Source organism: Marmota marmota, unplaced genomic scaffold, assembly GCF_001458135.2.
Source record: "Marmota marmota marmota unplaced genomic scaffold, marMar, whole genome shotgun sequence".
Classification (NCBI taxonomy): Eukaryota; Metazoa; Chordata; class Mammalia; order Rodentia; family Sciuridae; genus Marmota; species Marmota marmota.
The window spans coordinates 40,218,318-40,244,164 of record NW_026000037.1 but is presented as its reverse complement, the minus strand read 5'-3'; the positions used below and the strand labels follow the sequence as shown (position 1 = coordinate 40,244,164).

Here is a 25,847-nt window from a genome sequence, read left to right as displayed (position 1 = left end):
AAACACTAAGGGAAACTTTACAACCCCCAAAATGGAAAAATCCGTTCCTTTTGATAACATTGGAAAAAGTTCTAATTACTTGAACTGATTTCTTAAGGGCAGAATTATCTGTAACTTTGAAAGTGTGGTCCTTAATATACATTTTGGAAGACAATCATGTTCCAAATGTTTATAATGTTTACTATTTCATCAGTAATAATGTTTAATGTAAATGTAATATTTAATGATGCTTAATGTAGAAGCCACCTATATCATGTGCTGATCTAATACAACCATTGAAAAATTCTTATTTCTCATTTTAGAGACTTTATAGAGAAGCTTGGGACAAGGACAAGACTCAAATTCACATCATGCCTGATACACCTGACATTATTCTGGCTAAGGCAAACTTAATCAATACAAGTGATGTAAGTTTCCAAATTCAGCATGCATTTTCAGAAAGCTCATTTTAATTGCTTCTATGTCATTGAAGTTGTTTGGAAGTCTTTTTGAATCCCTGAACCATTTAAATTAATAAACTACATGTGATTCAGATCCCTTATATAAAACTTTCAGATTGAAGCTCAAGATTTTGGTACTCCTGTCACAGGCAGAGTTGGGAAGCTGCTCTCTCTGTGCCTTGCGTTCCACTATACACATCTCAAAGTAATGTAATGTCCCTATATGGGGCAGATGTTTCTTATACGCAATTCCTGCTGGGTCTTGAGTGCTCACCTAGCACCGTGCCCAACACATAGTAGATGTTCAATGAAAGTTTGAGTGAGTGAGCATATAAAATTCATGCGGGATAATTTCATTTTTATTGTCAACATAATCTCCTGAAATTTATAGATGCAAAAAATAAACTATTTTAAGAACCTATTTTAAGCTCCAGGAGAGTGACTTCAACATTAAATATGTTAGAATAATAATACCATAAGGATTAGTATAGTTCTTAATTATGTCACAAATATGAAGAAACAAATGATTATACATAAATTATAAAAATTTAATGGTTAAGCTCTTTAAAATTTTCAGCTTTAAAAAATTTTGAAGGATTCTGTATATTACCTACAGATGTTGATCCTTCTTTAGATGGCCCTATATTATAAACAATCATTCACAATGCATCAGCCACATGAAAGCAGAAGCAGAAGCCACTTACACATAATTTTCCCCCTAGAGGAGAAACATGGACAGGTGTTACTCTTTTCTAAAAATAGCTCCTAGTAAAATACTCCACATTAATTGGAAAACAGTGTCTAAGTATCTTTCATTCCATTTTTCTATCAATTTGCTTCTGCAGTCTCATAAGAATTTGGGAAGAGCTGACATTTAATTGTGTGCATCTAGGCAATTAAAAAGCTTTAAAGTTTAAAATAAGATCATTAGCAATCCCCGACCATAATTTCCAATTATATTTGAGTAGTCTAGAGCACAGATACTATTCCATGGACTCTTAAAGTATTCAGCACATTGGATTCATTATGCTGCATATGCAGTTGTTTATAGAGAACAGTTTGCCAAGTGACCTTCTCTCAACAGAAAATCTACCGAATGGGTTATGAGGAGCTGAAGAAAAAAGGCTACGATCTTCCTGTTGATGCCATACCAATCAAAGCAGCCAAAGCATCCCGGGAAATTGCCAGTGAAGTAAGACCTCATCCCCTGTTGATATTGATTGAATTACAATTAATCCCTTCAAAGCAGTCTCAGTGTAATTTTAAATAGAACAAAATCTTCTATGGGATAACAAATTAAAACAGTGAAATAGTCCCAGACATGCAGTGTGAGATGAGGAATAAGATCAAGGATGCATTTATTATGTATGAAATTGTAACTGAATTTAGCCTTTAATCTTTCCTATCAAAAAACAAAATCTGTGGCTTTCCAGGATTAGTACAATATTTAGAATTAAAGTTATTTGTGATTTCCCACAAAAAAAATGGCAACATAAGTTAATTTTGAAAGAAATTAGATACATTCTTTTTTCCCCTCAGTACAAATACAAAGATGGGTACCGCAAACAGCTGGGCCACCACATTGGAGCCCGGAATATTAAAGATGACCCCAAGATGATGTGGTCCATGCACGTGGCCAAAATCCAGAGTGACAGGGAGTACAAGAAAGACTTTGAGAAGTGGAAGACCAAGTTCAGCAGCCCAGTGGACATGCTGGGGGTGGTGCTGGCCAAGAAGTGCCAGACCTTAGTGAGTGACGTGGACTACAAGAACTACCTGCACCAGTGGACATGCCTGCCTGACCAGAATGATGTCATCCACGCTCGGCAGGCCTATGACCTCCAGAGTGATGTGAGTCTAAGGTTTCTCTTTGATCAGTTAAATATTGTTTATGTTTTCCTTAGTGTCAAAATTCCCCTAAAGTGATTGGAGTTGAGGGCTGGGGAAATAGCTCAGTTGATAGAGTACTTACCTTGCATGTGCTAGGCCCTGGGTTCAATCCCTAGCACCACACACACACACATACACACACACACACACACACACATATACACACAAATTCACCTAATGTAATGGGAGTGGAGGTTACACAATGAGTTCTACATCCCTGGACTAATGCCCAGTTTTATCCACTCACCAACATCTGGAGGCATCATTATTCCACAAAGAAAGATCAGCAGAGTCATTGCTTTGATGGAAACCTCTAGGTTGCTAATCTAGGCAATTAAAGAATTAAGTTGTCCTTTGCATGCTTCTGTTAAGTGTTTTCCAAAATATGCTTCTGATCTGAGCATTTTGATGATTGAAAATTCATACCAAAATTTTGAAATTTTGTAAGAATTCATTAAAATATTATACATGTATTATATATAGTCATATGTAATGTTACATACTATAAACTCTTATTTCTTTAGGGACACATGCTTTTGTTTAGTGATTTGACACTTGTAATTTCAGAATTTGTACAAGGCTGATCTTCAGTGGCTAAAAGGCATTGGCTGGATACCTTCTGGTTCTCTAGAGGATGAGAAGAACAAAAGAGCTACTCAAATTTTGAGTGACCATGTTTACCGTCAGCACCCAGATAAATTCAAGTTTTCCAGCCTTATGGACTCCATACCAATGGTTTTGGCAAAAAATAATGCTATTACCATGAACCATGTAAGTCCTTTCTTTGCATGAATGAAGTACTGATTTTTAAAAAAAAATTGGTGGAAGCACTGAAATTTGTTAATACAAAAGAAAATTCATGTTCAATTCTTTTACTTGATATCAAAGTAGTTTTTAAGTAAGTGTGCTTCTTACTGACAGGAAATGTCTCAACCTGTAAGTGTCACAACCAGGTCACAGAGCAGAATCTCTTTAGTCTCATTAAGAATCAGACTATTCATTACTGACCTGTATTTTGTTTGTTTTAGCACCTCTATACAGAAGCTTGGAATAAAGATAAAACTACTATCCACATTATGCCAGATACCCCTGAAGTATTACTAGCTAAACAAAACAAAGTAAATTACAGTGAGGTAAGCAGTATATTAGAGGTAAATGATATGTTTTCCTTACAATGCACTTTATAAATAAAACTTATGATTATTTATGTCTATTTCAGAAATTATATAAACTTGGCCTAGAAGAAGCCAAGAAGAAAGGCTATGATATGCGGCTCGATGCCATTCCTATTAAGGCTGCCAAGGCCTCCAGAGATATCGCCAGTGATGTAAGTACACCTGAGAAATTCTTCATCTTAGCTTTGGATCCAAGATCACTTTCTCTAGCCTAGATGTATAGTAGAGCAAGTAAGCTATGAGGCTAAAACTGTTGCTAATGGTTTGGTTTTGCAGCAGATAGTTTAAAATAATGGTAATCAAATTCTTAGCACCCAGGTTAAATTCTACCTATTCTACCTATGGCTGAGTCCATAGCAACTTGCATTTCAAAACATGTCCGTTTCCTGCTGAACAAAAGTATTGGGTAATTGACTATAATTCAGATATCTTTTTGGTTTTTCCACATGATCTATTTCTTTTATACAATCAAATTTATCGTAGGGTTCCTTCAAAACCAAACCCAGGCCCTACAGAGACTGAGTAAATAGGATACATTACTCAAAGTCCAACCATCCATGCGGACCATGTTTGTCCCTGTACCCAGTGATGGGCTGCAGATATTTGCTTTCTTTTTTTAAAAAATTTGTTCTTTTTAGATATATATGATAGTAGAGGGTATTTTGACATATTATACATATATGGAGTAAAATGTGGATTTTCTCACATTTCTGAAACTTTTATCCTTTCATTTCTTTTGTCCATCAGGTAGAAAAATATATTTTTCTTTTATTTCCAAAATGTGGCAAGTAATGATCATAATTTAAAAATGAATAGTCATTTTAAATAGTCATCAAAAGACGATAGAATGAATTGGACATAACTTTCTTATGCTCATATATGAATACACAACCAGTGTTACTCTACATCATGTACAACCACAAGAATGGGAACCTAAATGTAATGGGTTGCACTCCATGTATGTATATGTCAAATACTCTCTACTCTCATACATATCTAAATTTAAAAAAAAAGAATGATGAACAATCAAAGGATGAAACCTAGTAATATAATCCACATAAAGAAAATCAAGTTTAAAAATCAAATTTATAAAGACTACTTAGTGACACAGGAAAATTCTTATATAGTAACTGAAAAGAGCAGGCAACAACCCATATAATGTTTGACTCATGCTCTAATTTTATTCTGTTTTATACACATGCACCACAAAAAGTTCTCTAAGTAATAGAGTCATGTTTTAATTTCTTTTTGTATATATATTTCATTCGTTTTCTAAATGGTTTTTAAGATGCATGTGTTGTATACTTACATATTCCAAGAAAATCATTATTTTAATTAATATGATAATTTAAGCCTAGTAATGTTTCTTAAAGTCAAAATAAATAACAAACAATCTTTTTCTTCTTCTAGTTCAAGTATAAAGAAGGCTATCGTAAGCAGCTGGGTCACCATATTGGTGCCCGAGCTATACATGATGACCCCAAGATGATGTGGTCCATGCATGTGGCCAAAATCCAGAGTGACAGGGAGTACAAGAAAGACTTTGAGAAGTGGAAGACCAAGTTCAGCAGCCCAGTGGACATGCTGGGGGTGGTGCTGGCCAAGAAGTGCCAGACCTTAGTGAGTGACGTGGACTACAGAAACTACCTGCACCAGTGGACGTGCCTGCCCGACCAGAATGATGTCATCCACGCTCGGCAGGCCTATGACCTCCAGAGTGATGTGAGTACTGAGGATCTTGGACATGCAAAGGTGGGAAGTTGGTGAATTAATTCCCCTTGGAGAAGGTAGCAATGGGTGGCACCAAGCTCACCAATCCTAGTCAACAAAGAATACTTGCCTTTCTTCTTAGGAATGTTGTTAATCCTTTAACCCTCCAGACAAAATGTCCTGCAGTCTGAACACTACATGCCTACAAAACAATTTTCAAGTGTACTCTTACTTGATTTTATGTTTTATAGATAAAAATGCATTTCCAATGAAGGGATAAATACTGATTCACTATTTGTGTCAACAGAATTTGTATAAGTCAGATCTCCAGTGGATGAAAGGCATCGGCTGGGTGCCCATTGGCTCTTTGGATGTGGAAAAATGCAAAAGGGCAACTGAAATTTTGAGTGATAAAATCTATCGTCAGCCTCCAGACAAATTCAAATTTACCAGTGTGACTGATTCTCTGGAACAAGTATTGGCCAAGAATAATGCCATCACCATGAACAAGGTGAGGTTTCAGAATTCTGAGATCCAAGGTGGGGCTGAATGGAAGAAAAAGTAGCATAATTGAGACAAGACATGGAATATTGAGCAAAAAGAGACACCCATCATCCTTCATTATTTCTCCATCTAATCTATCATAAAACTGATGTTATTTATACTTTAATATTTCAGTTATTTCATGGTTTTGATAAAATGGCATAAATTTATAGAAAATAATCTTTGTATAAAAGATGTTTATTCTTACATTCCTTTTAATTATTAACATACATGTTTCAGGTTCTCAGAAGGTATTTATAAATATCTATTCTGCTGCGAACTGATTACTTGAAGATATTTATAAAATACATAATGAATATAAAATGCCATGACCTTGTCTCTTTTTTGTCATTGTTTATATACAACAAAATTCCTATTGATCGTACACTAAATTCTTTTTCTGATGGATTTATATATTTTCTTTAATAGCGTTTATACACAGAAGCCTGGGACAAAGACAAGACCCAGATCCACATAATGCCAGACACGCCAGAAATCATGTTGGCAAGAATGAACAAAATCAACTATAGTGAGGTGAGAGCAGATGCTAGTTCTTTGATCTTTGCACCCTATTTCTTACTTCAGTCAGTTTATTCCAAGATGATGTAATGCTGCATGGCAAATTTATCAAGAATCTTTCTTCATGCAAAAAAAACAAATCTTAGATTTCTCAATCACCCTCACAGATGTCAATCTTTAAGTAGTAAAAATTGTCATTTAAGGAGAACGAATGATAAGAATTAATGATTTAAGTAGTATCCGTAAGATTAAGTAGTTTATTTTGTTTTATTATTTAAAATTTTTTTAAATTGTAAATGGATACAATACCTTTATTTAATTAATTATTTATTTATTGAATGTAGTGTGGAGGACTGAACCCAGTACCTCACACATGCTAGGCAAACACTGTAATACTGAGCTATAGCCCAGCTCCTTGTTTTATTATTTTGAAGTGAAGAAAAAGCAATAGGCCAAATGTGTCTCTTCTTGACAGTAAAGCAAAGCTTTGGTAAATATATTTAAGCTTTTTAATGTGTAAAATTAAAGTCAAGGACTAAAATTACAGTTCCACCAAGTAACATACACTTGTAGAGAGTTGGGAACAGAGACAGAGAGACTATGAAAGAGAATCCGTCAGTGTGTGTGTTAACAAGCCATTTCCTTTTCACTTCTAGACAGCATAAGGCCACATGCCCCCATTTTAGAATCCTTTATGCTAAAGGCAGAGAGTCAGCATCTCTTCTGATAAAGGAATTCCCACTCCCCAAGTCATTGGTTGACCCGCCTTTGCTCAAGGGTTCCCAGGGAGCTTATCTCATAAATCCATCTGTTCTGGAAAATTCCATTAGAAAGTGCTTCTTGCCGCAGTCCTGCTGGCTGCAGCAAAATAATCAGGGGGGTGACGAGCAACTTGTGTACGTTGATACAGCAGGAGTAGGAGCCGTTTATTGCAGGACAGGAGCAGTATTTATACATTCCACACAGCTTATCTAATTAGCATAAACTAGATACATCAGTCAACCAATCAGGAATCTCTACACCTAATGGCTCGGTTTTGTTACTTCTCAAACCACTCCCTCTGACATTTTGCCAGGCACCATCCAGACTTGTTTACGAACTTTAACATTCCCCTGGCAAAATGCCAGGTGTTATTTTGACTTGTTTACAGACTCTAACAGCTTCTGATACATGATTTTTAAAAAGTGCTTCTGATATATTGAGTCACAACATTTCTCAAATCCACGCAGTGCTCTGAAGTTAGCAGAACCAATCTGTGCCTACCCCCATAGGTAGTGATAGCCACAGGGGTCCTCCCCCACCAGTCACACCCCAGCTTCTCTTTGTAATCTAAACAGCCTAAGTTCCTGGGCATTCCTCACATGAAATCCCTGGCAAAATGTGACTGAGAGTTGAACAAAATACTGTGAAGTCGGAATAACTAAAGTAGAATATGGTTAGCTATAACATTTCCTCTTCTGGACATTTGACCTTCATTTCTGCACCCCGTGCTCCCCAGGGGCACACTGGCTGCTCCGTCACTGCTGGTGCACATGAACTTGGGATCAACTCCAAGGCATTTACATGGTCTGAAGCTAAATTTTCTCTACCCAGAATTTATGCATTTGGAAGTTTAAATCTCGGTTCAGAGATTGCTATTTATCTCTGTGTCATTTCTTAGACTGAGGCTATGGGTTTAAGCCTGTGGAGATTTTCGTGACTCTGTGACTATGTAAGCTGATGGATTGTATTTTTTTTTTAATCCCAGCTTGGAGCCACCAGCAAGTAAAGTATTATTTTTTTGACAGTCCAGATCAATAGAATTTTACTCTTCTTCAGGATATAATTTAGAGAATTTAGATAGAATACCCTCCATCTTAAGTGGCTTTAGGGATGCAGACTGCAGTTTTAGTGCTTGTGTAAGTAGCTGTTCACTAAAAAATAAAAACATCAAGTCCTACTCTCAGAAAGGAGTGAATTTTTAGCCAAACTTATAGTGGAGGTCCTTAATTGGTATAGGAAAACATTCAATGCATGTGCAGAAATTTCAGGAGACAGAGCCTTGTAACTCTCCAGTTAGCATTTCTGAGATTTTCAACTCTGCTAAAGAAAGCTTAGAAAAAATGTAGGATGAGTGATAGTTCAAAAAGGCCAAGGGAGAACACCCTCCATTGAGTGCTTAGCCTGCCTGATTTCCTTTCTCTGTCTTTTCTCTGTCAGTCAGCTTAGTTCGATTCTTTTGTGTTTCCATTTCATTTAGGGCAGGAAGTTACAATGCAAATTTAGTTTTTCACTCTTTTTCTGGAAGATTTTTCTTGGTTTCCTATTTCCTGTAGAACTGAGCACCAGATTCTTAGCTTCAGGTGTTCACAGTCCAACTTTGGATTCCTCTCCTGCCACCTCCTCTCAGGGGCCTCTCCCACTTCCTTCACTATCCAGTGCCTTAGTCCACTGTGCATTGATTCATGCCATTCTCTCTTCCCTTGGCTCCATCTTAGTCTGTGGAAACCAGCCCATGACTCAAGGTCCAACTCAAAGATCACCCTGCTGCAGGAACTTCCCTGATGCTTAGTCCAGAGTCAATGACTCCTTTCTGGAGGTCTTTGCTAATAATGTCATTAAATCACCTGTTGTGGTCTGACTTCTCAGCAATTGGTTCTGTAGGTTATCTGTCTTTTATCACTTGTCCCGGAAGCTTTAAAGTTGAAAGCGGTCTCTTCTTCATCTTTGATTTCCAAGTACCCAGCTCAGTCACAGACACAGAGTCAGTATAGAATAGATGCAAATTGAATTAATTGCCATGAGCAATAGTTTATCCACATTCTGCTACTGTTTGCCTGAGTTAAAGCTTAGTTTTTTCCAGTATTTTCAAACTCGATTCACTGCTTAAACTAAGATTTTCAAACCAATATTATATATATATATATATATACACACACACTTACACATATATGTATGTGTGTATAAGCATATACATACACATATATATGTATTCAAAATATTTTAAAATAAAGATGCAGTGATCATCAGAGGTACCATTCTTTAAGTCTTAATCTAGTAAAAGAAATTTAGAAGATTCGGTATTCTCAAAAACAACACTGTCATAGACACTACCTGTGCAGAATTTTGTGAAGTATCTAAGTTCTATATCGGCTTTTGGATGTGAGTATCAACATCTGATTTTTTCCCCCCAACTTCAGAGTCTGTATAAACTCGCCAACGAGGAAGCAAAGAAGAAAGGCTACGACTTACGAAGTGACGCCATCCCCATTGTGGCAGCCAAGGCCTCCAGAGATATCGCCAGTGATGTGAGTTGACAATTCCATTCCCACTGTGTGATCAGTCTGATGTGGCATTTTCACTGACCTAAATCTTTAAAAACAAAACAAAACAACAACTTTGCTGAACTTTTGAAAGTGTATCCTGATATATTTGTGTGGGGTTTTTCAGAAACCTACTTTTGAGGGAAATGGAAAATTTGGTATTTGTAAACAGGACCTTGTAACCTGTAGGACATGGTGTCTTCAGCCCACCAAAGACGAGAAAGATCCGTGCATGTGTAAACTGCCAGAATGCAGCAGTAGGCTTGGAGATATTTACATAAAAATTATCACTGTGCGTATAGAAAGTATAACTCATAAACTTAAGCTCACTCACTGAGAATCATATCTGGCTTTTTAATATTCAGTGTTTTAAAATGCATATGTTATTCACAGCTGGGCAAGGTGGCACACACCTGTAATCCTAGCAGCTCGGGAGGCTGAGACAGGAGGATCGTGAATTCAAAGCCCATCCTCAGCAAAAGCAAGGCACTAAGCAACTTAGTGAGACCCTGTCTCTAAATAAAATACAAAACAGAGCTGGGGATGTGGCTTGAGTTTAATTCCTGGTACCAAAACCAAAATGCATATGACATTTGCTATTACAATTTGCCCTTGTAAGATTATGAAAAGAAGGCAATTGATCAGGACCAGAAGGAGGATTCTGACCCATGCAGGTAGCCTTTACAGTAGCAGGAGCCTAGTTGTGTAGGGCAACCTTCCAGATAAAGCCATCATCCTTTCTTGGTGCCTCAGGAACAGACCACTGCTCCAAAAATCAAGGACCACTATTCAAGAATATGGTCCTATACTGTCCTTTCTTTATATTGGAATATCGTATAATTGATTCATTTGTGCATGTTGAATCCCCAACAAATGGATTTATGCCAATAATAATAATAATAATGGCGGCTAGGGCTGTAGCTCAGCGGTAGATGGCTTGCCTAGCACGTGCGAGGTGCTGGGTTCGATCCTCAGCACCACATAAAAATAAATAAATAAAATAAAGGTATGTGTTCAACTACAACTAAAAAATATTTAAATAATAATAATAATAATATGAGTATTAGAGCTAAGAAGTGTGCTGAACTGTGCTTAGAACTTTATGTGTATTATCTCACTTCATAATTACCCTAGACTTCACAATTGCCCCTAATTAGTGTTTAAACAACTTGCCCCAAATCAAAGTCTCAGTGGGGAGCAAAGTTGAGACTCTAGACAACCTCATTCCTTCCTACTAAGCTGAGTTCCTACTACCCCTACCAATTGGTCCCTACTTTCTAACTCAGTTGTCCTTGAAATCAGAAGCACATATTTGGGATAATTGGCTTAAGTTCCAGGGTGAAATCATTGGACATGGAATAATAAAAACATTGTTGGCCCATGTGAAACTAAAACCCATGACCTTATGAGGAGCATGTTCTGACCATTTGATTTGCTATGTCAGTTTTACTAATCAGTTTTCCAAATGATGCCAAAAATTGGCCATTGTCACTGAATGCATGAATTCAATATAAATAATAAATTCTCTGTTGCCACTCTAGGGAGTACTTGACCTGGAGTACTGGTTCCTGGTGCTTACAGGAACCATACACTCATTTTAGAACTTATTAAACACACCATGCCGCCAAGCATGCTTTTTCTGACATGCTTTTAGTGTATAAGATCCAATTCTCCAGGTCACCTAGTCCAAATGCTCTCTCCCTGACCTCTGCAGGTGACACCTCACCACGGTGTGTGCCTTCTGCCTCCAGAACTATTCCTTAGTCCCATTCCATAGATGTTTTTGAGTATACTCTACAATTAATAAATTCCATCTATTTTACCACATCTCTATGCTTCCAGGACAAAAGCCAGGATTACTGGCTGCAGTTAATGCTGATCTGCAAAACTGCAATGAAAGTAAGATGATTTTGTACAGATGTGTGGCCTCTAATGGTTTATAATAAAGACTGATTTGTGCATTTTCATTTCAGTACAAATACAAAGATGGTTACCGCAAACAGCTGGGCCACCACATTGGAGCCCGGAATATTAAAGATGACCCCAAGATGATGTGGTCCATGCACGTGGCCAAAATCCAGAGTGACAGGGAGTACAAGAAGGACTTTGAGAAGTGGAAGACCAAGTTCAGCAGCCCAGTGGACATGCTGGGGGTGGTGCTGGCCAAGAAGTGCCAGACCTTAGTGAGTGACGTGGACTACAGAAACTACCTCCACCAGTGGACATGCCTGCCTGACCAGAATGATGTCATCCACGCTCGGCAGGCCTATGACCTCCAAAGCGATGTAAGTGCAATCAATATCCATCATAGATCTGTGTGTAGGAATACTTTATGCAATAAAAATTGGCCTATTATTTATATACCTTTATATTATATAATCCATTGGCCTATTTAAGCTAGGATTTAATGCTCAGTAAATGAGATTTGAATCCGAATTTTAAATAGTTTTATTGCTTATCATGAATACATTAGTAGTCCTTATAAGGAAATGAAGTTTGCAAGTGGAATTGATCTCATAAAAAACAAAACTGGAGCCAGGCATGTTGGTTCATACCCGTAAGACTAGCTATTTGGGAGGCTAAATCAGGATTTCAAGATCAAGCATGGGCAATTTAGTGAGACTGTGTCTCAAAATAAAATATAAAAGAAAAGACAGGATATGACTCATTGGTAAAGTGCCCCTGGGTTCAATTCCTAGTACTAAAAAGGAGGGAAAAGATGGAATTAAGCAATGCTAGAATTCAAGGTCCACCAGAGGGAGACATTTTCTTTTATTCTCTTAATGGGGAATAAAGGAACACATCTTTATTAAAAGAAAAAATTACTCTGGAATTTGTTGTTGACTTTCTTGCCAAATGAATGAGAGTGTAATTATTGGAACGCTAATGCCAGCTAGGATTTAATGCTACACGTCATTCTTAGCAAATGAAGGAAGCTGCGTGTGTAAGCTATTGGATGGTTCCACTGACTCCTGATCCTTCAGTGAAGCTCTTTGTATGGAGGAGCCACACCATAATGACAGAACTCAGTACCTATTAGAAGTAGATGCACAATCTCAAATCAGGGTGTGATAAGCACATTGCCTGCACTCTTTTATAAACATTTAAAGGAATTTTTAAGTATTTGGGAAGCTTTGGAGAATTAAGACAAATTCATAGTAAACATACATTAATTGGTTTTTCAGCCCATCTGAAAAACTTCTACACTCTTAAGTAGCTTTCAATAGACATAAGCCTACCTCCAGAAGAAAGGATTTGCTTGCACATAAAAGGTAGTTAATAAGGGTTGTTGTCACCCATATAGTGACAGTGTTGACATATGGCTTTGCCATTTGTCTGTTTGTCAGGCACCTTTTTGGACTGGCTTCCTTCCATTGTGATTGGTTTTAATAATGTGGGAGGCATTTGAAAGTTAAAAGGTACCCTAAAGGTATAAAATGTTATTGTTTTCATTCTTGCTGTTATTATTGGGGGTGGGGGACAACTAGTCAGCACAGAACAATTCCAATAGGCTTTTTGTATGCAGAATACCAGTTTGTATTTTCTGCTTAGCTATTATAGGTGAACTCTTTCCAATCAATTGAGCAGAGGTCCAATACCATTGTTGAAAAGTAGTTATGAATACCTACGGAGGATATAAAAGTCTTTAGCAGAGAAAAAGACTAAAAATGAAGTGAGAAAGATATGGCAAGATAACTCAGGATAAGAGTCAGTGATTCCTATCCTGAGAGCTTGGTGAGGCAGGGACTGGAACCCTGGGCCAATGATATGGTCATTTACTGTCCCGAATCTCAGATAATATTGAAGTCATCAAAGGTCTGTCTTGGGGCATCAGGGGTACTACATCATTATTGTATAATACTTCCCCTCTCTCTTTCTTTTCAAAAGAGTATTACAGCTATTTCAAGTTATTAGAAAAGGGACATAGAAGACAATAATAATCCAGCTTGATCCAACCACTAAAAAAGTCTATTCTTGCATCTGTAATTCATCTACCCTCATTGTTTCCTGCATTACTTATTCATTTAGTATTATATTAACATTTCTACGTATTATCAATATTCTTAGAAAATGAGGCTTTTGGTAGTTGCAGAGAGTTTTATTTGCCAAGGCCTAACATTGATTTATTGGCCTGTTTCTGGACATGTGTGGTTTCTCTCCCTCTAAGGTCGCATTCTTTCCTGTGCTCGTTGATATTTTATATAACAGTGTTCACTGAACTGACTGAGAGAAGATATTAGTTGGGATCATGCCTCTCCTAACAAGCTGAAGTATTTGACAACCCATTATTATGGCTCGGAGACATTTCTGGGTCAATTTAGAGCATATTTCTTCTTTTAGTCTGTCTGCTACAGTGAGCTTGTTTACTATTAAAAAATATGGAATCATACTTTATTACTGATACCATTTGCATATATGCCCTAAATATTTTGGTCCTGATGAAGAGTTTCTGCATTTTCTTTTTCTTTTCTCAGAATATTTATAAGTCTGATCTCCAGTGGCTGAGAGGCATTGGCTGGGTTCCCATTGGGTCTCTGGATGTGGTCAAGTGCAAGAGAGCTGCAGAGATCCTGAGTGATAACATCTACCGCCAGCCTCCAGACAAGCTGAAGTTCACCAGCGTGACAGATTCTCTGGAGCAGGTGCTGGCCAAGAACAATGCCCTCAACATGAACAAGGTGAGCACTGGATGCCTCAGACTTTCAAGACTTTCTAAGATGCCAAGAGATGTTATGATATTTCAATGAAGAGCAGATTAAAAATTATTCATGAAAGAGTAGGGTCATATTTATCTTTTAAATTACATACTCGAAATCCTCTAAATAATCTCTATTTCTAGTTTTGTCCTCAATAACTAGCAGTCTCAAACCTCCAACGAAATACAGGTCAATAATAACCCTGTTTTAATTGGGCTTTTTGTAATTTCTGTCTCAAATGTTTTCAACCAATACCTTATTTTCTTTTATAGCGTTTATACACAGAGGCCTGGGACAAAGACAAGACTCAGGTTCACATAATGCCTGATACACCCGAGATCATGTTGGCGAGACAGAACAAAATCAACTACAGTGAGGTGGGGGCAAACCCTGTGGTGCTGCATTTATTCTGTTGCTGTCATTGTTGGGGTTTCTACATTTAGTTTCTACATTTCAGTTTCTTGGGCCTCAGCTATAAGGATGCATGCGAGCTTTCTTACGAATACGCAGTCCATCCAACATTTCCTCTCTGGGTTGAATATGCTATTTCATGGGATTCTGGACAAATGAAATTACATTGTCTTTTTCAGTTCATGGCTATTCCAGGGTGGTTAGTAGCTCTGAGCAGTCTTTTGGGCATTTCTAAGAAGTAGAATCGCCTTATAAAACACTGGATCACTATTTTTGTTTTACACATGGATACAGTGTCTTTATTTTGTTTATTTTTATGTAGTGCTGAGAATTGAATCCAGTTCCTCACATGTGCGAGGCAAGCACTCTGCCGCAGAGCCACAACCCCAGACCTGGCCTACTACTTACACTAAAATATTCTTTGTTTTTGCCTGAAATTCAAGTTCAGTTGGGTGTGTGATATTTTTATTTGCTAAACCTGGCAACCCTACCAAAGAGGACTCTAGTAATATGTACCTCTTCCCCACTGGGGTCCTAAAAAAAATTGAGAACTAAAACTATAGGGTAGAAATAGCAGTCAAGTGTCACTATTTTTCTTTTAACTACTAAAGTTAGGTCAAAGGACACATATTTATGACAGTCGAACAAGCCAGCTAACTGAATGTGGGAACTGGTTTCCCTACCAGGGTACTGGCACCCTGGAAACGGGTAATGTGCCTGTCGTCTCAGAGGTGAGCCCCTGCTTAGAGGGCACTAGGCTAGTTCCTTGGAGAAAGAGAGAGCTGACTGAGCATGCCCACTAATCCCATCCCCACCAATCACAAAAATCAGTAAATCCCTGCACCTCTTTAGGTAAGAGAGTAAAGGGACAGAGAAAGGCCAGAGTTAAGTAATTGAACTTCTTGTCTAGAACGAAAACCTCAAATGTGGAAAGAAGCATTCTCCATCAACAACACAGCCTACTGATTTTTTATAAAGTAAAATATAATTTTTTAAAAATATTTACTTTTTAGTTGCAGTTGGACACAATACCTTTATTTCACTTATTTATTTTTTTATGTGGTGCTGAGGATGGAACCCAGGGTCTCGCACGTGCGAGGCAAGCACTTTACTGCTGAGCCACAACCCCAGCCCATAAAATATAATTTTTAAAAAATATTTTTAGTTGTAGATGGACACAATACCTTTATTTAATTATTTATTTATTTTACTTTTATGTGGTGCTAGGGATTGGACCCAGGTCCTCGCACATGCTTAGGCGAGCACTCTACCACTAAGCTACAATCACAATCCCAGTCCCTAAAATATAATTTTATAGACATATATTTTACTAATACCATAAAACCAAAATTTAGAATCTTAAAGTTGAGATTATAGTCAGGTTAACTATGTTTTAAGTTAAGTTACTCTTTCTTTCTGATTTACTTTCTAAACATTATAAAATATTATGATTGTTACAAAATTTTAAGTAATAAATGAACAAAAGTGTATATATTTTATTTATAAATTAATGACATTAAACACATTATTCCTTCCATTTATTTTACACTTAGTAGTATATATGAATTGATGCTCTATCAATATATATAGATTATATTCATGTATTGATATGTATATCATTAATATTACAATCTGCAAATAATGTATTTAATCTGAAATGCTATAAATATAATAGATGAATATATCAATCTATATTAATACCCATTATTATATCTCATGTATTTCTAACACTATCTAGTTTTGGGGGTAGAATATAATTTATTTGCTGGAAACTTAGATTGTTGTCATTTTCTAGTTTTTTAAAAAGTATATGGTATAGGGCTGGAGTTGTGGCTCAGTGGTAGAGCGCCTAGCACGTGTGAGGCCCTGGGTTTGATCCTCAGCACCACATAAAAATAAATAAATAAAATAAAGTTTAAAAAAAAGTATTTGGTGTAAATTACTTGATAATATCCAAATTGTTGCTGTCAAACCTTTTGTTTTAATTCTTTGACTTTCTTTCTACAGACCCTGTATAAACTTGCCAATGAAGAAGCAAAGCAGAAAGGCTATGACTTGCGAATTGACGCCATCCCAATTGTGGCAGCCAAGGCCTCCAGAGATATCGCCAGTGATGTAAGTAGCAGCACCCAGATATTTATGTGGAAGGATGGGGAGGAGAGACTGACTCACTATTAATACATGACGTTGCATCCAGATGTCTTACTGAACACTGATTGACTAATGCTTCTAAAGCATTTTTTAATTTGAAAATATTTCTTTTTAACTTCAAAAGTCTTTAATGTCCAGGTCCCAGGGGGAAAGAGTTATCCTAAACTTTAGTATAAAATTGAATCAGAATCCACAGTTTTTTATAATTATGAGAAATTCATCTTTACAGTTTGAGCATGTAATCCTGACATAATTCAGAAAATGCTAGAAGAGAAATCACTTGGTTACATCCTTGGTTCAATAGCAGGTGAACACCAGGTACACAGCCTGGTCTAGGAAAATGTACCTTTCCTCAGGCCTGCTCTGTAGTTTTGCCAACTCTTTCTTTGAAAATTATTTTAAGTGCTTCCTTTTGAATTATTTTCCAATGAAAACTAAAAAGACAAACAACCAAAAGATGAACCTGTTGCTCTCTGAAGGAAATAGGTCCCTTGGAAGAGAATTTAGACTTTTGTGAATAGGTACTAGAATTTGTGTGATGTTGTTGCCTAAAGTAGATAGAAAATACCCAGAGTCAGCCCTTGCCAAAACCATCAAGATGTTTTCTTGCTCATTTATAGTTCATTTTTCCACTTGAGGGATCCCAAACAAACCTCAGCCAGTTATCTTCGACACAGCAGGGCAGACACAATCCAGTCCATCTCAGGGAGCCAAGTGACCCAACAAAAGTCATCAGAGCCAGATTTTAGAGGGGCAGAGAATGTGTTGGGGCAAAGAGAAAATGTGGATTTAGGATTAGCATTCTCAAAGTTCCACGTGAGATTTCCAGGTTAGTGATGTCACTAGACCAAGATAACAAAAGGCAGTGAACAATACAGATTAATCTTCTGAAAAGTGTCGCCACTTTAATTTCTAGGAACTAAATGTCTGCAAACCATGGGACTGTGTATTTCAGCCTGTCTTCCCATTTAGACTAGTGCTATGAAGTTTAATCAGCTTAGGATAAGGAGTTAAGTTGATGTGCAGATAATTTCATTTTTTTTGCAAGAATTATAAATTTTAAAATAACAATGTTTTAAATTAATGAGACTTTTAACACTTTCTATTCATTTTATTTATTTTTATTTTTTGAGTTAATTTTTTTATTTATATGACAGCAGAATGCATTATAATTCTTATTCCACATATAGAGCACAATTTTTCATATCTCTTGGTTGGATACAAAGTATATTCACACCAATTCATGTCTTCATACATGTACTTTGGATAATGATGTCACATTGCACCATCATTTCTAACCTCTTGCCCCCTCCTTTCCCCTTCCACCCTTCTGCCCTATCTAGAGTTTGTCTATTCCTCCCATGCTCCCTCTCCCTACCCCACTATGAATCAGCCTCTTTGTATTGGAGAAAGCATTTGGCATTTGTTTTTGTGGGATTGGCTAACTTCACTTAGCATTATCTTCTCTAACTCCATCCATTTACCTGCAAATGCCATGATTTTATTGTCTTTTATTGCTGAACAAAATTCCATTTTGTATATATGCCACATTTTTTTTATCCATTCATCTATTGAAGGGCATCTAGGTTGGTTCCACAGTTTATCTATTGTGAATTGTGCTACTATGAACATTGATGTGGCTGTGTCCCTGTAGTATGCTATTTTTAAGTCCTTTGGGTATAGACCGAGGAGAGGGATAGCTGGATTAAATGGTAGTTCCATTCCCAGTTTTCCAAGAAATCTCCAGACTGCTTTCCACATTGGATGCACCAATTTGCAGTCCTACCAGCAGTGTATGAGTGTACCTTTTCCCCCACATCCTCACAAACACTTATTATTATTTGTATTGACAATAGCTGCCATTCTGACTGAAGTGAGATGAAATCTTAGAGTAGTTTGATTTGCATTTTTCTAATTGCTAGCAATGATGAACATTTTTCATACATTTGTTGATTGATTGTATATCATCTTCTGAGAAGTGTCTCTTCAGGTACTTGGCCCATTTATTGATTGGATTATTTGTTTTTTTGATTCTTAGCTTTTTGAGTTCTTTATATACCTTAGAGATTAGTGCTCTATCTGATGTGTGAGGAGTAAAGATTTGCTCCCAAGATTTGCTTCCTTAATAAGACTCCTTTGGCACAAAAATTAAAATCAAGAAACAATAAATGGGATGAACTCAAACTAAAAAGTTTCTTCTCATTTTTATTTTTGAAACCACCATTTTTATTTCAGTACAAATACAAAGATGGTTACCGCAAACAGCTGGGCCACCACATTGGAGCCCGGAATATTAAAGATGACCCCAAGATGATGTGGTCCATGCACGTGGCCAAAATCCAGAGTGACAGGGAGTACAAGAAGGACTTTGAGAAGTGGAAGACCAAGTTCAGCAGCCCAGTGGACATGCTGGGGGTGGTGCTGGCCAAGAAGTGCCAGACCTTAGTGAGTGACGTGGACTACAGAAACTACCTCCACCAGTGGACATGCCTGCCTGACCAGAATGATGTCATCCATGCTCGGCAGGCCTATGACCTCCAGAGCGATGTGAGTGTCTGAGAGCCATGGTAACTGCATTTATGGGAGCAATGCATATTAACACGTAGACAAAGGTCTCATATTTGATAGAAACCTTGGAGGATGATGTTTTTTGTCTCTGTTCCTCATTTTTTCAAGTGTCCATTACTTTTTTAAAAATAGATTATATAATACCATAAAATGTCTCTAATTTTCCTTTATATTTTAACAGATAGAGATATAAAATTTTATATACCAATGTTTTTCTGTGTTTCTCCCCTGCCCCTCTGGCTTTGGAAATCAAGTGTCATAACAACTTTAATAATACTTGCTTATGTGTTTGATTTCTTCAGAATGTTTATAAGTCTGATCTCCAGTGGTTAAGAGGCATTGGCTGGGTCCCCATTGGGTCTGTGGATGTGGTCAAGTGCAAGAGAGCTGCAGAGATCCTGAGTGATAACATCTACCGCCAGCCTCCAGACAAGCTGAAGTTCACCAGCGTGACAGATTCTCTGGAGCAGGTGCTGGCCAAGAACAATGCCATCAACATGAACAAGGTGAGCCCCCAATTTGAGGGGAAATGAACAGGATGGAATGTCATTTAGAATACCTATGATTTTTAAGTTGATCTTTTTTTTGTTTTATCCAATTAAATTACTATCCAAACTATAGTGATGTGTTTGAGTTTTGTATTCTCTTATATAAGAATCCCACATATATATGATAGGAATTCTGCTTTGATATTACTCATAAAATAGAGTTAAAAATGGGACAGCTGTTTGGGGGTTCAAATTCTTTGAAGTTGATGAGGTTATATATTGTTTGGTATATAACCTTCTAATAAAATTCCTATTTTGCTGGGTGCCTACCCAGGTAAACATAGAGAAGATAAATTAGATGCAAATCTTTATATCATTCATTAAAAGAAATTCTAAACATGACATACTCAGGCACATTTGCAATTAATAAATGAAGAAAAACAAAACCGTAGGAAGAATATAATATAGTCACACACAGATGTGTACATATACTTGGGAAATGCCTAATTTTAATTTAATTGGAGTGTGGGGAACCTGGTAACGTGTGTGTTAATGGTATTTATGTATACATTTATATTTAGTTATAATGAATACTCTGTAAAACCAAAGAGGTTGAAGGGTGTTAACATACTGTACATTGTTGAGATACCAGGGAGACTGGCTTTAAGTTTTATCACTATCTCTTAAATGAAAACCATTTACAAAAAAAAAAAAAAACTTTGTTTTTCTAATTCATCAACCTTTTTATCCTTCACAGCGTTTATACACAGAAGCCTGGGACAAAGATAAGACCCAAGTCCATATTATGCCTGATACACCTGAAATTATGCTGGCAAGACAAAATAAAATAAATTATAGTGAGGTGAGACCATTTGTTTTATTTTCTTCCTCTGAACACATTGGTTTTTGCTGATATAGAAATGTCATATTATGAATTAATCACCAAGCAGGCTAATTAGTTCAGTATTGTATTTTATGCTCATTATCCTACCTTGACTGTACATATCATTATAAAATAGGTAGGTAGAAAAATAAATAAGCACAAAATATCTCAGGAGGGAAAAATCCTCATAGTCAACTATTAATGTCTGAAATATTAAGTTTTATTTAAAATAATTATTGCTATTTATCAAATTAGAACTTCCTTCAAAATTTGTTTTGCATGTTTATTGGTTTTTGTTTATTTTACCTGTAAAATGGGATAAAAATCCCTATCTTGAAATTTTTTTGTGGTGACTCAATGAGGTAAGATATATAAATGCCCAGTGTAAAGCCAGGTATAAAATAATTGCTTAATTCATAAGCTTGAGTTTCTCTCCTTTACTCTAATGTCACCTGAAAATTGGACATATGACATGCTCAAAATGATGACATTTATTTATAAGAAGTGAAATGAGAATTCTCAAACTCACCCATTTCAAAATTGCCTGAGGATAATAAACTACATTCTTTCATGAGCTACTCCAGCCTTGCTAAACTTGTAATCACACATCTTTCAGTTCTGAAATCCTGTTGCATAGTCTTTTGCTCAATTGCTCTTGCCTAAGTCAGGAATTAATCTGGTTGATTCAAGAATACTGATTTCTTATATGGTTAAGTATATTTTTAAAAAAAACATGAAGACAAACTTTTCAGTTTGAGATCACTGGAAAATTTAAACAGTTAGTCTCAAGACTTGATTGAGATAATTATTTTACCTTTACCAGATGAAGAATTATTTTTATTATTCTTTAGTCTATAATTATATAAAGCTAAAAAGGAGGCATGTTTATATCAAATAACAGGACAAGTAAAATGAAGTGGATATGACTTCACTTCCTCCAGCATCATAAAACAGACCTGAGCTGGGTGCGGTTGCAGATGTCTGTAATCCCAGAGACTTAGGAGGCTGAGTCAGGAGGATTGAAAGTTCTAAGCTAGCCTCAGCAACTTACTGAGTCCCTGTCTCAAAATAAAAAAGGGCTGGAGATGTAGCTTAATGGTAAAGTGCCCCTGGGTTAAATCCTGACTCCCCCACCGTCCAAAAATCACTCTGAGGAGAGTGATCACAAGTATTTGATTGAACTTGGCTGTACTCATTTTCAAATGAGCCATTTTCTCTTGGCCACAGAGCTTCTCTGTTGGGCTACCTTCTCTGGGAGCTTTATCTTAGCTAGGCAAATGAAGTTTAGCTTCTATCCCAGATTGTAAGTGCATCTCACAAACCTCTCCTTTTTACTGAGGTGAGTGAAAGTTGCTGAGAGGATATTGGGCTATTTTTAATTCTAAAAATTTCAGCTGGATCTCCTGAGATTGCAAAAATATATGAATTCTGTAAGAACTGTTTTCTCAAAAGTAGATTTCGGAGTGGTGAACTTGAACTTCTGCTCAATCTGTGACCAAGGGTAATTTCATCCCATACTTTACTCCAGAAATATAAAACAAAGCAAACACATCTTACTCATTTCCCTTAGATTCTCATTTACCTATTCTAATTCTCTTGGGTAAGTGACCTACCAAACTTTAAAATGTAGCCTTGGTGATAATGAAAGGCGTTCTCTTCTTTGAAATACTACATCTTTTTAGAATGTTGGGTGTATTCAAGAAATCCGTTTGATCTAAAGCAAAAAGATGATTTAAGCACATTTTCCCCCATTACCATGGAAAAACATAATAGATAAAGTATTTGATTCTTTAGTTATAAAGGAAATATTTCTAGAAAATTTTCAAAAAAACTAACCCTCTGAGGCTGGGCCTGGGGCTCAATTGATAGAGCACTCACCTAGCACGCGTGAGGCGCTGGATTCCATCCTCAGCACCACATAAAAATAAAATAAAAACATTGTGTCCACCTAAAACTAAAAACAAACAAACAACAATGACAAAAAACTAACCCTCTGTATATTATCTTAAAAATATTAAATTTATTCTTATTTTTACTTAGCTTTTCCTTATGAAATCTCATCTTAAAAAGAATGTAAACTGTCACATCTTGCTGATCCATGTTATAAACAAACAATAACATCTAAGACCCTTAAGCCATTTAAATATTAATGCTTCTCCATCATATTTAAAATTCAGATATTGGTACAGTATTCTTAATTCAATTTGAAAATTATGAAACAACTATTTCTGCCACACTTTCAAAAAACTATCCTTACATTTAAAATTTTGTCTTTACATGGCCTAAACAATTGAAAAGTATGTTGAACAAGGTAAGGTAGAAAGAAGGATCTAAAAGAATTATAGATCATTGTTTTTCCTTTAAAGCCATAAGCGATTTCTAAATCATTTCCCAGAACCATCTACTACTTCTATGTCTACTTTAACTGACTCAATAAATCTCTATCATAGAGGAAATGAGAAAGAAAGATTAAATAGTTCAATTGTAGGCTGATGTGAGTATGTGTCTCTGTATTGGGTATAGGGATGAGCTGCCTTCCAACCTCAGTTACCTTTGAGTTTGACAAAGGTTTTCTAAGGGGCACGCTTGCATGGCTGAGTGTAAGCAAGGAGTTAACAAAGCTTCAACTTCTGTATGTACTCCCTGCCTGGGAATGCCCCTGCCCTTGAGTGGTGTTCCATTTCCTTTTTCATAGTCACTCTTCTTTCACTTTAAAATAAAAAAGGCACAGTTTAAAGGTGAGGAGAGAAACTAGACCAAAAAAAAAAAAAAATGCAACTCATGATCTTGAATTTAATTCTGGAGAGAAAAATAACATTCTATAAAGGATTTTATTGGGATAGTTGAAATTTGAATGATCCTATATATTGGACAATGATATTGCATCAGTATTAAATTTCTGGCATTGGATAAATATATTGGGATTATATAAAACTATTTTTAGTCTTTGGAGAGAGATACATGGTGAAGCATTTTAGGTAAAGTTATCATGAGGTCATTAGCTTTAAATTAAATAAATATACTATGTAGTTCTTCATCCAAAGTTTTATATCCATTCTTTTGACCTTATTACAGTTTTGGAGTGAATGTGAATTCTGTGAGAACCAATTAATTTTCTCTTAATTGGTTCAACAATTGAAAATAATAAAAGAAAAATATACACAATATATACACACATAAAGAGGGAGGGAGAGAATGCAAACATATGGCAAATATTAAAGAAGTGGTTAGTTGTGGATGTTTCTTTTCCCATTCTTACAACTTTTCTGTAGGTTCAAAATTTTTCACGAAAAGGAAAATGCACATTTAAAAATATTGAAACATACATTTAAATATTCGACCAAGTGTTGTTATATAAAGATTTAATTATAAAAAGAAGAAAAAGAAAGAAAGGAATATCTGCCCCAGTAGGTACTGTGTTATCTGTCAGAGAATACTAAAACAAAATTTTGCCAATTTAATTCAGTAGTGCCCGACAAGATCTGTTTGAGTCAAACTGTGATAAGTCACAAATATCTTGTTAAAAGAGCCGATAAATTTTTACTTTTTATGTTTAAAAATAGTTTACCAAAATGCATTTCATTTTGACTTATTGAATACCAGTACTAGCAGTTGTTTTAAATTTCATGTTTTGAGGATATAGAATTAATTAAAATTCATGTAAACAAAGAAACTGACAAAAATGGCTAAAGACTATTAGTATGGATAATTTATTTAAAGTATGGTTGTCAAACTGTGCTCCCATGGAACACCTACATTTTGCCTTCTGTGTATCTGTCCTGCCAGGGCTGAATGGTGGTGGTGGTTTCTCCATTCAAAGAAAAAAAAATAAGAATTTTATCATTTTTGTACTTTTGACTTATAAATCTTTGGAACCCTCTATCCCCACATCCGCTAACAATTTCCAACAGTTAACACAAATAAGAGAAGAGAAAATATTAGCATAGAAATTGAGAAACAGCAATTCATCCTTCATTCATTTCTTATCAGGGACACCATGCTCAAGTAGTGATGATATATATTATTATATAACCATATTGGCTGCTAGTAAAGTTATTCTTAATTCAGATTTGGAGCTGAATCAGTATTTCTTGGTCGTTTCATTTAGAGCAAGTGCTGAACAACATAAACACATTTAAGAGCTATTGATTTAATGTATAAAAATCTATGAAGATTTGTACAAAGAGAAGTTGTGATGTTAAAATTTGCTGAATGTGGAATTTCCACTTAATTGTTTCAAAAACTGGTAAAATAAAGAGGTCTTTTTTTTTTAATTTAAAGCTGAATATACCAGTGTAGTTCTATATCCATTCTTTTGACAAAAATCACAGTTTCAGAGTGACTGTGAGTTCTGTATCTCTCCCCTCAGAGCCTCTATCGCCAGGCCATGGAAGAAGCCAAGAAAGAAGGCTATGACTTACGAAGCGATGCCATTCCCATTGTGGCTGCCAAGGCCTCCCGGGACATTGCCAGTGATGTAAGAGCTGATCGAGTCCTGACATGGGTCCCATTAGGCCAGTCGCCTGCATGGGGGATTGTGTTCTTGGAATATAGCAGGATGTCTCTTTAGTCATTGTCCATCATAATGCCCTCAAATGCATGATCATATAAATTGGGACTTGAGACTATAGGTGACTTCCCTAGGGTCACAACCCTCATAGTGTCCAAGCCTAGATTGGAATGTGGTTCCTTTGACTATCATCTTTTCCTCTTTGCTTGCTAGGAATGAATGCCTCACTTAAAGTCAGTTGGACATGTTGAGCTACTCATAAAACCTAATGAATTCTCTTCTGGGTACACCCAAGGCAAAAGTGACAGAAAAGAAGCAGGTTTACCTGAGTTCTCGAGAGCCCGCAAGAGGGAGGACATAGGATAGCAAAGCGGCTAGAAATCTTCATACTGTGGGGTCTACAGGATCCATTTTTTTTTTTTTTACTTTAAGAACAACATGTTCCTGGACATCTTTAAAATTTATCCAAGAGTAGAAAAAAATTATTTGTTCTTATAGGTTTTTAAAATTTTTAAATTGTGGGCAAAAAAAAAAAAAAAAAAAAAAAAAAAAAAAAAACC

At 36.2% G+C, this 25,847-nt stretch overlaps 1 protein-coding gene across 1 annotated transcript in view; it reads left to right on the top strand.

The window, feature by feature from the left end:
* The window catches only part of Neb (nebulin), a 200,620-nt gene that overhangs the window by 73,040 nt on the left and 101,733 nt on the right, over positions 1-25,847 (top strand). Inside the window, exons 55-72 of the mRNA XM_048812256.1 lie at positions 303-407; positions 1,525-1,632; positions 1,980-2,291; positions 2,898-3,101; positions 3,359-3,463; positions 3,550-3,657; positions 4,916-5,227; positions 5,523-5,726; positions 6,188-6,292; positions 9,457-9,564; positions 11,553-11,864; positions 14,055-14,258; positions 14,549-14,653; positions 16,695-16,802; positions 19,074-19,385; positions 19,709-19,912; positions 20,652-20,756; positions 25,147-25,254. Of these exons, the coding sequence (XP_048668213.1) occupies positions 303-407; positions 1,525-1,632; positions 1,980-2,291; positions 2,898-3,101; positions 3,359-3,463; positions 3,550-3,657; positions 4,916-5,227; positions 5,523-5,726; positions 6,188-6,292; positions 9,457-9,564; positions 11,553-11,864; positions 14,055-14,258; positions 14,549-14,653; positions 16,695-16,802; positions 19,074-19,385; positions 19,709-19,912; positions 20,652-20,756; positions 25,147-25,254 (3,129 nt within the window). The remainder of the gene's footprint in view (positions 1-302; positions 408-1,524; positions 1,633-1,979; positions 2,292-2,897; positions 3,102-3,358; positions 3,464-3,549; positions 3,658-4,915; positions 5,228-5,522; positions 5,727-6,187; positions 6,293-9,456; positions 9,565-11,552; positions 11,865-14,054; positions 14,259-14,548; positions 14,654-16,694; positions 16,803-19,073; positions 19,386-19,708; positions 19,913-20,651; positions 20,757-25,146; positions 25,255-25,847) is intronic.